The sequence below is a fragment of the Nannospalax galili genome, unplaced genomic scaffold, assembly GCF_000622305.1.
Source record: "Nannospalax galili isolate Female #2095 unplaced genomic scaffold, S.galili_v1.0 scaffold167, whole genome shotgun sequence".
NCBI classification, from domain to species: Eukaryota; Metazoa; Chordata; class Mammalia; order Rodentia; family Spalacidae; genus Nannospalax; species Nannospalax galili.
In genome coordinates this window covers 1,700,683-1,712,428 of record NW_008358534.1, presented here as the reverse complement: position 1 = coordinate 1,712,428, position 11,746 = coordinate 1,700,683, and the positions used below count along the sequence as shown (strand labels likewise).

The following is an 11,746-nucleotide window of genomic DNA, read 5'->3' as shown; positions in this document are numbered from 1 at the left end:
GTGTGTGTGTGTGTGTGTGTGTGTGTGTGTGTGTGTGTGTCTGTGTTGTAGTATTTTAAGGAGTGAGCAACAAAGGGTTAATTTTCTAAGCATTAAACTCTTCCAAGAAGTAATTGTTTGTTTGTTTACAGGCAGGGACATGGGGTGATAATTTTGGGAGGGTGTTTGGGAACTGATGGCTTTAGGAGGAAGATACGTTGAACTGAATATATCTGCTTCTGCAGATAAAGCTGCTCACAGATTGCAGCATGTGAACTCCTCTTCCTCAGCAGTGGCAGGCTGCGGTCAGAGTGAAGGTGGTAAGCAATCGAGACAAGGGTCAGTGGAAACTGCGTTCAAACTGACAAATGAAGAACAGGAGAGGGCCGGCCACTCCTGACAGAAGAGCCAGTTCTGGTGGGTGGAAATGCTGCCTGGAAAACAGCTGAGCAGTGCAGGAATAAGCAGGTCTCTCTCCTGCTTTCAAACACCCAAAGACAAAAGGCTTTTACGCCATTTGAGAAAGTACTGACAGAAAACTAGGTGCTGTTTATTTACCTGGAAGTTGTTTTTCTAGTGCCTTAAAGGGTCAGCTGTGCTTTGGAAGGTAGCAGTTTGCAGGAGTGAACTGATTCCTGGCAATGTGCTTAACTAGAGGCCAAAGCTCAGGCAAATCTCTTTCCAGGGTACCTTCAATGTAAGTCTTTTAACTGCCCTCTTTAAAGGAACTCAATCCTCCCAGAGTCATTCTCCACTGAAAGCTGCACTCAAATATGGTCTCTTCGCAGCCTCTTCATCTAACAGAATTTTAGAGAATAGATGTCCACCAATTCTGCTATATTTGTGCCGGAAAGGATATGGAATAAATGATGTTCTAGGTACTTTCATTTGAGTTGCATGTAGAAGGCTTGAAGCTTGTGCTGAAGGGCAGTTTTCGATGGTTCAAGTTAAAAATTCAGCGTATTATGGTGTAAGTATGATTAATAATCTCTTTTCGTACTGTTTGTTGCATATTCTGTGCAGGTAAATTTTGTGCAAATTACAGGTATAGGAATAAAAATATGTGGCATTTTTGGTGGTTATTATTGTTCAGTGGAGTGCAAATATTTGGATATCTGGCTGCTTTAAAAAATACAGTGCTAGTGATTGTTGCCATGTGGTCATGATGAGATGATTTAAGCACAGATGTTATTTCTAAGAATTACCATTGAAAAAAAATTGTTTTCTTTTTATTTTTTAGATTATTTCTCTTTATTCAGAAGCATAAAGTTGTTTGCTGATTGCAAGAAGATGTTTCTTTGGCTCTTTCTGATTGTGTCAGCCCTGCTTTCTTCGACAAACGCAGATTCTACCATATCGGTGGAAATTTGCAATGTGTGCTCCTGCGTGTCAGTTGAGAATGTGCTCTATGTGAACTGTGAGAAGGTGTCAGTCTACAGGCCAAATCAACTGAAACCACCTTGGTCTAATTTTTATCATCTCAATTTCCAAAACAATTTTTTGAATATCCTCTATCCAAACACATTCTTGAATTTTTCTCATGCTGTATCTCTGCATCTGGGAAATAATAAACTGCAGAACATTGAGGGAGGAGCCTTTCTCGGGCTCAGTGCATTAAAGCAGTTGCACTTGAACAACAATGAATTAAAGATTCTCCGAGCTGACACTTTCCTTGGAATAGAGAACTTGGAGTATCTCCAGGCTGACTACAATTTAATCAAGTATATTGAACGAGGAGCCTTCAATAAGCTTCACAAACTGAAAGTTCTCATTCTTAATGACAATCTGATTTCATTCCTTCCTGATAATATTTTTCGATTCGCATCTTTGACCCATCTGGATATACGGGGGAACAGAATCCAGAAGCTCCCCTATATTGGAGTTCTGGAACACATTGGCCGTGTGGTTGAATTGCAGCTGGAAGATAACCCTTGGAACTGTAGCTGTGATTTGTTGCCACTCAAGGCTTGGTTGGAGAATATGCCCTATAACATTTACATAGGAGAAGCTATCTGTGAAACTCCCAGCGACTTATATGGAAGGCTTTTAAAAGAAACCAACAAGCAAGAATTATGTCCCATGGGCACAGGCAGTGACTTTGATGTACGAATTCTGCCTCCATCTCAGCTGGAAAATGGCTACACTACTCCCAATGGTCACACTACTCAAACATCCTTGCACAGATTAGTGACCAAACCACCCAAAACGACAAATCCATCCAAAATTTCTGGAATTGTGGCAGGCAAAGCTCTTTCCAGCCGCAATCTCAGTCAGATTGTGTCTTACCAAACAAGAGTGCCTCCTCTTACACCTTGCCCGGCACCTTGCTTTTGCAAAACACATCCTTCTGATTTGGGACTGAGTGTGAATTGCCAGGAGAAAAACATACAGTCCATGTCTGAGCTAATTCCCAAACCTTTAAATGCGAAGAAGTTGCATGTGAATGGCAACAGCATCAAAGATGTGGACGTCTCGGACTTCACCGAGTTCGAAGGACTGGATTTGCTTCATCTAGGCAGCAATCAGATTACAGTGATCAAAGGAGAAGTGTTTCACAATCTTACCAATTTACGCAGGCTTTACCTCAATGGCAATCAGATTGAAAGACTGTACCCTGAAATATTTTCAGGCCTTCATAACCTTCAGTATCTGTATTTGGAATACAATTTGATTAAGGAAATTTTAGCAGGCACCTTTGACTCTATGCCCAATTTGCAGTTACTGTACTTAAACAATAATCTCTTGAAGAGCCTGCCTGTTTACATTTTTTCTGGAGCACCTCTTGCTAGACTGAACTTGAGGAACAACAAATTCATGTACCTACCTGTTAGTGGGGTCCTTGATCAGCTACAGTCTCTTACACAAATTGATTTGGAGGGCAACCCTTGGGACTGCACTTGTGACCTGGTGGCATTAAAGCTGTGGCTGGAGAAGTTGAATGATGGAATTGTTGTGAAAGAATTGAAATGTGAGACCCCTGTTCAGTTTGCCAACATTGAACTGAAGTCCCTCAAAAATGAAATCTTATGTCCCAAACTTTTAAACAAGCCATCAGCGCCATTCACTAGCCCAGCACCTTCAATTACCTTCACCACTCCACTGGGTCCCATTCGAAGTCCTCCTGGGGGCCCAGTGCCTCTATCTATTTTAATCTTAAGTATCTTAGTCGTCCTCATTTTAACTGTGTTTGTTGCATTCTGCCTTCTTGTTTTTGTGCTGCGACGCAACAAGAAACCCACCGTGAAGCATGAAGGTCTGGGGAATCCTGAGTGTGGCTCCATGCAGCTGCAGCTAAGGAAGCATGACCACAAAACAAACAAAAAGGATGGACTGAGCACAGAAGCATTCATTCCACAGACCATAGAACAGATGAGCAAGACCCACACCTGTGGTCTGAAAGACTCTGAAACTGGTTTCATGTTTTCAGATCCTCCGGGACAAAAAGTCATGATGAGAAATGCTGCGGACAAGGAGAAAGATTTATTGCACGTGGATACCAGGAAGAGATTGAGCACAATTGATGAGCTGGATGAATTATTCCCTAGCAGGGATTCCAATGTGTTTATTCAGAATTTTCTTGAAAGCAAAAAGGAGTATAATAGCATAGGTGTCAGCGGCTTTGAGATTCGCTATCCAGAGAAACAGCAAGATAAAAAAAACAAGAAATCATTGATAGGTGGCAACCATAGTAAAATTGTCGTGGAACAAAGGAAGAGTGAGTATTTTGAACTGAAGGCAAAACTTCAGAGTTCCCCTGACTACCTACAGGTCCTTGAGGAGCAAACAGCTTTGAACAAGATATAGTTCATGCAGTCTGACTTCATACAGAGGACATTATTTAATGATGAAAGTGCCTTTTGTTGACTTGTAACGTCCAAATACTATATTATCAATAGGCATAGAGGCAGGTGTTTCCAAGGGTATCTAATTAACTGTAGCTGTAAAGATGTGTCAAGTAGAAGAGAATTTCCTTAATAGATTTTACTATATAAAACCTATACTGTGGAGTCCTGTGGGGATACTGCAAACTCTATTGCCAAAGGGATGCTTTATAAACATAATACACTGAATTTAACCTCAAGAGGCAAATCCGTTTTGTACCCCAATGCAAAACCTTCATCTCTTTGTGCTTTGTGAAGCAAACTCAAGAAAACTGGTACCAGTGTTTGTACCTTGGCTGGGTCCTTCATCTTGCACGTAGATTAAGTTGGTGGAACTGAAATAACCCTTTTGATTTGTGGCATTGTAACAACTCTGTAAAGATTACCTGAAACGTGTAAAAAAAAAAGCATGCAAAGAGAGAACATTTGATAGTATTTGTAAATCGGTAAACTTTATGGCCTGCATCTTGAAACCACTGGATTTATAATGTTAAATTGTGCAAATACTTGTTTAAAAATACCATGCATTACATAACTATAAAATAAATTTGAACACTCTTACGTATTACCTGTCTATATATAAAAACCTAAAGGAGAAAAAAAGTCAGTGTGAGTTACATAGTGTTTTTGGTGATCTGGAGAAAAACATGATGTTTATCAGAATGAAATATGGCTCAAATTAAACTACCGTTTGTTCTCAATTACGTGAAAAACCCACAATCCTTAAAGGTTGTCCAAAATTAGCAAAGTGCTTACCGTGTGAGCGCACCCAAAGCTATTTTTGTAACATAATTCATATTTATGAAGTACTTTCTATACTAAATAAGAAAACATGTACTCCTTAATATGTATTTAATATACCTGACTTATTTTCCTGATCACAGCAAATTCATCAGAAAGTATAAATTTAGATAAGAAAAAACTACTAAAATGAGACGGAAGCTAATGTGCACAGAAATATTTTGGACTCTGTGATCAGGTATAATTTAAAAACAGAAAAAAAATCAAAAAAGAAGCAAAAATAAAAAAAGCAGTTCTGTACCATTCTTGTGAATTTAGCATATTATCTTCAGATTTGTTGCCAACTGTGCATTTTAAAATAGGTTCCTTAGTTTTATAGTATTGTGTCCGGGGCAGTTGTTATTTGCCATCAGTTGTTATGCTTTTCAGGATTCTATGAGCTTAATTAAAATAGTTTAACTACAAGTATTTAACAAATTAATGACTAAGGTTAATAGTATCTTGTATGCATCAGTTTCCTGTTGTTCCATCATTCCGATTGCTATCAGTTAGTCTAGTAGACCTGTAAACATCATGGCAATTTTGGCTACTTAAACCACACTGTAAAATGCTTGCACTGGTCTCAGATGAGTTGGTATACAGCTACAAACGATGTGCCCCTGTGTCTGCTTATGCTGTTGTTCCTGGTCAAAATTGAACAAATGAATGAAGTGTTTGATAATGGGTGATATTTGCAGATTTTTAGGAGCTCTAATTAGCAAAGTGGTATGCAGAATCTCATTTCCTTCTTGATGAGTGTGTGTGTGTGTGTGTGTGTGTGTGTGTGAGAGAGAGAGAGAGAGAGAGAGAGAGAGAGAGAGAGATTGTGTGTGTGTGAGAGAGAGAGATTGTGTGTGTGTGTGTGTGTGTGTGTGTGTGTGTGTGTTTGATGAATGACAGTATTTATCAGCAGCTCAGGCAAGAGAGTAAGCAGACATTCTTCATGAATTTCAAATGGCAGGTGTTTTGGTGTGGCTTCTAAAGTGATGTTAGGGTTAAAGTTGTAATAGCAATTCCTCTATTAAATACTAACTTCAAGAGTGTGTGTTTGTTCCAAAATTTAAAAAAAAAGAAAACTTGACATTATTGGAGGAGAGTATTTTTCTGTTTTTTTTTTGCTGTTGTTTTTGTTTCGTGTTTGTGTGTGTGTGTGTGTGTGTGTGTGTGTGTGTATGTGTGTGTGTCTGTGTGTGCGTTTGTGTGCATGCATGTATGTGTTTGCGTATATATTCACACATATAGATAATTTGGAGATTTTTTTTAATAGTGAACAAAATCTCCATATGTATGTGCTGGTGCTCTTAAAACTTTAATGTGTAATTTTAATTTTCAGACAATGTCTGTGGAATCTTTATATGAATATAAATATATCCAAACAAACTATTGCTTTCTGATCTTGAAAGAAAAGACAAGATGTGTGCTCAAACACTTATTTTCATCAACGGTTTCATAAGGACTTTCAATATGCCATTACCGTGCACGCATGCATCCATGGATTAAAGGGCTCCTAATGCATACTGACAGGATAAAGACGCAAAGGCTTCCAAGAAAGTGTTTTAGTTTATCCCGTCAATAAAGTATGGATTGAGGAATCTTAAATGGACACTCCTGGGAAGAATCAGAAAGCTCTATCCATGATCTGGAGCTAATAGGTCATTGGGATGATGCCTTTTTATTCAGTGTGGTGATGTTTGGAAGACGTTTCAAGGTTTCTAAAGAACTGCCAATGGCAAGAGTACCTGCCACCATCTCAAAGCTTGCTGTAGTATATTGGCTATCTCATACTCTTTGGCCGAAAGCTATAAATGTTCAAAAATTTTAAGAAAACAGTAATTTAATTGTGATTATTTGGAAATTTTTATTGTAAATGAAAGTAACAAAACCTTGGTTAAGGCTAATATATTTTCCTTAACTAAAGTCATTGTGCCTACATTATACAGTGTATGCTATTTTGCACCTGTCTTTCATTACTTCTTCTGGTATCTTTTTGATAATGTAGTTAGGCATAAGTTCTGAGTTGAGTACAAGACCACTTAAAATACTCTTATGTACATTTTGTTAGCTTCAACTATAACCTTGATGTTAGTTTAACCCCTTGAGGTATGATATGTACATCAGTACAGCTTTTTTTTTAGTAGACTTCGATTCAAATCTTGAAAACCCAAGAAGTGCTCATTTCTAATGTGGTGTGACACATCATAGGCTTCTTGGAATTATATTCTTGTGTATGGACTGTATTAGAGCAGTTGCAAAGAAAACTAGTATCTTATGAAATCAGTGAAGGGGTTGAGATAATATATTGTGTCTGTGTAACATAAATCAAGTTTTAAATTATTTTTTTATGAAATCAATAAAAATGATTCAATTCTTTAAAAGTAAATCTTTGTGTAATTTTATGAGAAAGCAGCTATTAAAGTATAGTGATTCAAGTATATAAGGCAATTTATATCCTATATTTAGTTTTCCATTCTAAACAACAATACTAGTAAATATATTAATTATAAAGTCACAAAAGACCATTATTCTTTTTGTTGCATTTCATGAACATTTAATTTTGAAAGCCATAAGGATGCATAAAGATTATAGGGCAAGGCCTCATGAGTATTGTCAGCAGGTATTTCAGAAATCAGAGAATAAATCTAGAAATAAATGGTGATAATATTAATATACAATATTGTTTGCATGACTTTTCCACTGACAGTGTAAGAAATGAGCAAAGTGACAGTTCTTTCTCCTTCCCTCCCTCCATCCCTCCCTCTCTCCCTCCCTCTCTTTCTCCATTTCTTTTTCTTTCTTCCTGTTATTGTTGCATCCAAAGACTTGGGAGACTATATTAAGAATGTATTTATAATTACTATTTTGGAATGAAGAGTATGCATATTGTTTTACCATGATTTGAGTCTTTTTTATTTTATATTAATTCATAAAAAAATCAAGTAATTCTATAAGATCTAATGTAAACTACAGAAAAGTACCATTTAATGAATTTTGCTTGTAATTACATCAAGATATCAGAATTTATTAAATGCCATTTTCTGAACATATTAATAAAATTGTTTGCTACAATGTTATTTCTGAAGTGACAGTTTGTTAAATATATTTATTTTTCAATTATTTTTCCTAAAAAAATAAAGCAGTATGCAAAGTGATTTTTATCACTCCAACTTGAGGGTAAGATATATAGCTTTAGAATACTTTTTGTGCCAAAATTTATTATTATGCCTCTGTTAAAAGACGTTTTCTTTACAAACATATTCACAATTTGTGTTCCTTTCTACTGGCAGCCCTTTTGGAGGAGACTCATCAGACAGTGCCAAGACCAACATGCTTTGATCCTTTCTCATTCTCACTAATCAGTTGGAATCTGATATAACTTAGAATAAGCAAATAGTATCAATCATCGTTATCAATCCAAATACATTTAGAAAAACTTCAGAACCTCTACATCCCATAATAAGCTTTACTGGTTTCTGGTTAGTTTTTCACTTAATAGGGTGAAATTCTATTTTTAACTTAGTTTCTTTCAAGGTAACCAAAAATATCAGTTGATCATTGATGCATTTACTGTGGTTGAAAACTCTGAAACAATTGCATTATAGCTAAATTGAGAGCAGAGAAAAGTGTCAACAGACTGCAGTGGCCAATAAGTGGGTTTTACACTATGTGTCCTTAAGTGAAGCAAATACAGAAAATTCTGTGGGGTTTTTGTCTGTAGATAAACTGTGCTGAAAGCTTGCACAGCATAGAGGAATAGCACATACAGATACTTTTGGCCTAGATGGCTTCGTGTATTACGGGTGATGAAGTTCTTTATGAATATTGAGCACAGAACCTTGGGTTTAAGCTACTCTGTTATGTAGACAAATAGAATCAAAGCAAAGGCCAGCCTCATTTTCAGTGCTCATTGAAATAGTTGCTAGTCAATGAGCTAAACTATTTGTTGTCTCACTTATTTGGAATAAGTACACACATACACACACACACATGTGTGTGTGTGTTCAAGTTTAACTGACAGCTGTTATTCTTAATTTCATATTTATTGGCGATCTGTTTTGTTAAATGAAAACCAAATGAGAGCTCAAATACTAGATTTTAATAACTTATTTTATATAAAAATGCGTAGTGTAAATTTCAATTTCTTTTTTTTTTTTCATCTTATTCATTCTTACTTATTTTCCTCTGAGTGATAGGACAGATTGAAGAAGGGAAATTTAAAGAAAGGGAAGTATTTGTAGTCCCTTACATATAAAAAAAGATAATTTTCTAAAACATTGTGTAAATTAGTTTTAGTTTGTTGTTCTCGGGTCTACACTGAGGCGTCTGAAGCACTTGAATACTTTGGGTCAAAATACGGGATGGAATTTAAAACATTCAAACTCCACATTTCATTATAATTTATAAGATAGACTGACAATAGGACCTCATACTAAGAGAAAGCTATTGAATATTTCACTCCAGTTTATATTTGTAGATACTGCCAGTATAGAAACACAAATTGTAGTCATTTAATATTTTAATAAAAAATTCTTGTTTAAAAAGTTCATGAATGAGTCTTTAGAGAAAGAATGTGTGTAATGAATAAAGTCCATTATTAACTTTAAATTAGCTATAGAGACACGACAGTGCTAGAGTGCAAGAACAAATGTATTTCTCTTAGTTGGCAAATTACAAAAAGATCATGTCAGATGCTACTGATAAGCGTGCTAAGTAGGCCATGTTGTGAAATGGATATTAATTATGGAAACCTTTAAAGATCGCAGTAAGCATTGTTCTCCCTACTTATGACTGCAATGTATATATCCATCATTGTTTTATGTAAACTGAATCATTGTGTTAAATTCTGTAGTTGGTATGGAGTAACTTTAATGCTGTTTTCCTGAATAAAAGTCCTTTCTTATAGGTCATATGTGTAGCCATTCAGTGTTTTTATTAGTGTAATATTAGGGAAGCTCAAGTTCAAAAACAAAACAAACAAAAAAAGAAATTCAAGCAATCTGATATTTATTTGCTGTATTTATTCTGTTTACATAAATAGGGAAGGTCTACCTTCACATACATACAAATGGGAAATATTACATATGAACACTGAATGATAAACAAAGGCAAATTTCTAGTTGTTAAACCCTGAAATGCTTCTCAATATCCGCTTATACTGTTTATATGAAAAAAAGCTCTTTCATCCGCAATGATAAATGCCTTGCGTTTCGTTTTTATTTTAAACTGAAAGATGACCACTATGTACTATTTAGTAGAAATTGGACCCAGTTTATCTCAATAAATATGACTTCCTTGGGATTCAATTTTGTAACTATGATGTGATTTGGTTTTTACTTTTCATCATTCACTAAATTTATCATTTGGCTCCTCATCATGTATGCTTACTAAATGAAGAGTGTCCTATGCTGTTCATAGGCAACCAGCTGTGGTACAAACTAAGGCTGCTAGGACATTTTACCATCATGCTCAAAGAACCATATAGAGCTACATATAAACAAAATAAGGAAGCCCAGGGTGAGGTATATAATTAGAAATTACTGAAACATTGAAGCCTGTCTTATTTACTTCTTTATTTTTTATTATTTTTATTTATGGAAATGTCATACATGAGTATTACTATTTAGGTAATTTTCATCCCCCTCTCCCCTCTCCAACTCCTCCCTGAACTGATATATTACACACACGATAGTCTTTTTAGAAGAAAAAACAGTGGTAACTTATGACTAGAGGCTAGGCAGAATAATAATGTCAAAGGAGAATTTGCAGGAAAAAAAATCTTCTCAGATAAACACCAATTGCTGAAAAGAACATTATGAAAACTATACGTCAATTATTAGACTTCTTCTTTTTCTTAAACTATGCTTTGTCTCTTTTAAGTGAATAGGCAATTCAGGAGGTGCCAACACAGCCCTAGTAATGCAGTATTATTTTTTCAAACTTCGCTTGTAAAATATAATACCAAATTATCTTTTGCACTCCTTGGATTGTTTTCCTTTGTTGACAGTTGTTATGGGTTGAATGCGTGTCTGAGTTTCTGATTTGGTATTACGTGTTACAAAAATGATATTTGTATATAGACCATACATTTTACATATGGAAAATATTTTAGGTAACAAAATTTATCATAACCATTTCTGTTCTAATATTGTTATAAAATGTTGACAGGCCTTCTGATTTCTTTTCAGAAATTTTAGTTCAGTAAAAATTATCAAGTGCCTATTTCAGAAGCCATTTCCTGCACGAAGCCCCAGGAAATCATGTATCTGCCATGATCCCTTTGCTCCATAGCAGGATATACCATCTTTGCCAAGTCCTCCCTGCTGGAAATTCTTCTCTGCTGTTTTGAAGAGCCAGTCCTAGCTACAGCACAGGCTATCTTATCAAGATTTTTTTTTCATTGTTGGCTTGTGGCAATACACACACAAACATAGTGTTCTAAGGGCAAGTATGTGTTCACCAGCATAACAGTGTGACACTCGAGAGCATTTCAGTTTTGCCTATTTTTCATATTACATCTTTTTGTTCATAAGGTACCCTCCAGCCCACAGATGCTACTAAATGCTTTATTTATCACTCTCCTTCGAAGTGGAAATTCCTCTCCATCCTGGAAACTCACAGTTATTTAGAGAAAAAATCCTCACACTCTGCTTTTCCCATTCCAATCTGTAAGTTCTAGAAATATGAAAATGTAGTGCAGTAAATGATGGACTTAAAAACAAGTCTTTATGACATAAAAATTATTGTAGAGAAACAGAATTCATTATCAGAATAAAAGGCAACTTTTATTGCAAGATATTTCTCATGTTTCAGATTCCCTTGCAATGTAATTAGAATTCACTGGTTTAGTTTGTAAATCAGAACCAAGAAATCACTTTTCACTCTGGACTCCGTGCAATAACTACAAAAGTGCATTATTGCTGACATGTTGGTAAGGTTCACCATGAGTTGCCATAAACATGGCTGTTATTTTCTCTTTGCACTCTTTACTTCAGAAAATATTCATTTTTCTCTAATTTGGCACAGCTGCAGAAATGCTGCTGTGTCAGTTCCCACCATGAAAATTCACAAAACCTGATTTTCAATATGTAACTAAGCAGTTACGCACACAT

The 11,746-nt window shown here is 35.8% G+C and overlaps 1 protein-coding gene across 3 annotated transcripts in view; it reads left to right on the top strand.

Annotated features, from left to right (window-relative positions):
- Positions 1-7,711, top strand: part of Slitrk4 (SLIT and NTRK like family member 4) — an 11,365-nt gene extending 3,654 nt beyond the window's left edge. For all 3 annotated transcript variants that reach the window (XM_029558017.1, XM_008821782.2, XM_029558016.1), the window contains exon 2: positions 1,220-7,711. In XM_029558017.1, the coding sequence (XP_029413877.1) occupies positions 1,270-3,783 (2,514 nt within the window). In that variant the 5' untranslated portion in view covers positions 1,220-1,269 and the 3' untranslated portion in view covers positions 3,784-7,711. The remainder of the gene's footprint in view (positions 1-1,219) is intronic.
- Positions 7,712-11,746: the final 4,035 nt, after the last annotated feature.